Source organism: Pelobates fuscus, chromosome 3, assembly GCF_036172605.1.
Source record: "Pelobates fuscus isolate aPelFus1 chromosome 3, aPelFus1.pri, whole genome shotgun sequence".
In the NCBI taxonomy this organism is placed as follows: domain Eukaryota; kingdom Metazoa; phylum Chordata; class Amphibia; order Anura; family Pelobatidae; genus Pelobates; species Pelobates fuscus.
In genome coordinates, this window is record NC_086319.1 from 410,186,588 (window position 1) to 410,189,220 (window position 2,633).

General features: G+C 32.1%; 1 protein-coding gene across 1 annotated transcript; it reads left to right on the forward strand.

Annotated features, from left to right (window-relative positions):
• The first annotated feature begins 463 nt into the window (after nucleotides 1–463).
• LOC134603715 (olfactory receptor 5P6-like) lies at nucleotides 464–1,089 on the forward strand. The gene has a single exon (XM_063449893.1). The coding sequence runs from the start codon at nucleotides 526–528 to the stop codon at nucleotides 1,087–1,089; it is 564 nt and encodes a 187-aa protein (XP_063305963.1). The 5' UTR covers nucleotides 464–525.
• Nucleotides 1,090–2,633: the final 1,544 nt, after the last annotated feature.

The window sequence follows — 2,633 nt, forward strand, 5'->3', positions numbered from 1 at the left end:
ACTATCCAAGATTTCCCAGTTTGATATGCAAATAAACAGAAACAGAAAGGCCTCATGTTTCAGACTTCATACAGCATTCTGCACGTACCATTAGCCAGGAACACTATTTTAAAAATATATTTTATAAAACCAAAGCATTGTATATATGTCTGCATATTTTATATTTTTCAGGAAATGTATAACCATACACAAGCCATTGTAACGGAGTTCAGTCTTCTGGGAATTCAGAGTTTAAGAAATTTCAAGAATTATTTATTTTTCCTTTTGCTGATCTGTTATTTGTTTACAATCTCTGGAAATCTACTTATTATTTTACTTGTTATATTACACAGGAGTTTGCATTTTCCAATGTATTTTTTCCTGATACAACTGTCCATCTCTGATATATTGTTAAGCTCTGCTATAACCCCCAAAGCACTTTGCATTGTACTCAACAAGTGGGTCATCATGTATTTTTCAGAATGTTTTACCCAATTTTTTTTCTTCTGTCTTACTGAATCTTCAGAGTGTTTCCTTCTGACAGTGATGGCGTATGATAGATATCTGGCAATCTCTAACCCATTACGTTACAACTCTATAATGAACTATGCAGTATGCATTCAGTTAGTCACAATATCTTGGCTGTTAGGTTTTTTATTTTCAATAAATGCTACAATTGCAATATTCAGACTAGATTTTTGTGGTCCTAATGTCATTGACCATTTTTTTTGTGATCTTACTCCGTTGTTAAAACTTGCTTGCTCAGACATCTCTCATGTTCGCATACAAAATCTTATAACTGGAGTTCCCATCTTAGTTTTACCATTAATATTAATCACAGTGTCATATGTATACATTGTCCAGGCTGTACTTAAGATTTCATCCAGAAGTGGAAGGAGGAAAGCCTTTTCCACATGCAGCTCCCATCTGACTGTGGTTTCTATATTCTACGGGACATTAAATGCAAGTTACATGGTTCCAGCCAATGGAGATTCATTGAATGTCAATAAACTGGTTTCCTTGTTATACACTGTGGTGACACCAATGATTAATCCAATCATATACAGTCTAAGGAATAATGATATCAAAGAAGCCATTAAAATGTGTTAAATTAGTTTCTCTTTCTTCTGGTTAATGTCAACATTATTTCATGACGATATGTGTCTCATTTAAAAATATAACATTTGCTTGTATTTTTTTTATATTAGTATTTAATGTTTCTTTATTATTGGAAAAATTCCTTTTCAATTACACTGTTATATAAACAAACAAAGACAGTACCATCGAATATTTCATACAAATATATACATACAGCTATAGAAGATTATGATGTAAGATGGCATCAAAATATAACATAACATAACAAACATTACAATACTTGGTAGTAGCAGGAAGCAGTAGAAACTAGCAAGTTATCTAGGACGATCTTAAACTTAGATATCATATTATTAAAATGATGCGTATATTTTCTATCATTATTGTAATATAAAACTCAACTCGATTTTCCAATTCGAGTTCTAGTTATTATATGGGAGCTATATCCTATACCCAGATGGATAGCGTTAAACAATATTTAAATAAGACAAGAAAGAAGGAAAGCAATCAGATCAAGTGAAACAATCTTTGATTTTGGATAACCACTTATCTAAATGATGTATGTGTTTTCTATCATTATTAAAGAAAGCAACACCTCTTTCCATTTCATGCTGATATAATAATTGGGTTATAAACTGTCTATTGTCGGGTGTATGAGTTTGTTTCCAAGATCTTGCTATTAATATCTTCGCCGCTATAAAAGAATGTATAGTTAATATTAGCTGGTCTTTTAGGAGTCTATCCCATCTCAGGTGGAGTAAACCCGTATGTGGGTATTTTTTAACTTTAATATTAAAGAACTCTAGAAAAGAGTAGATTGAATCCCATAAGTTCGAAATTTTTGGGCAACTCCACCATACATGTAACATATCCCCTTCATACTTGTGACATCTCCAGCATAGAGACGAATTTGATGTGGATATTTTGGCTAATCTCGTTGGTACTAAGTACCACCTATGATAAACTTTAAAAAAAAATTTCTATTAAGTTTAGACAGTGTATATATTTTCTCAGTACTTTCATGGGTGTACACCAGACCTTATCGGTCAAAACTATGTTGAGATCTTTTTCCCATTGTTTTTTCGCCGTGGGGTACATGTCTGAATAAACTCGTCTGATCAGATCTGTAGCCAGGGAGCATATCGACTTTGTTGTTTCTTTCTCAAAAATCTTATATACTAAGTTATTTAAACCACTATCTCTTTTTAATAGAGATTCATTTATAAATCCTCTAGCTCTAAAATAAGAGAATATCTCTGTGTCGGAGAGGTTTAATTTTAATTTAAGATCGTTAAATGGCAGCAGCTTTTTATTTTGAAGGAGATCTTTGACATAAATCTCCCTTTCCGATCTCCATTTAGCGAGATTCATGTCGGGGATAGTCCTTTCAATGACTCTTATATTTACTCCTTCAATTATCTTAGTTGATATCTTGAGTAATTTTTTAATTCGTTGCCATTCTCCGATCAAGTGAGATACAATCATAGAATTAGCTTGCATTAAATGTGTATTATAATTAGTTCTATCATCCCAAATCATAAGCGAAAGATCTTTCTCAT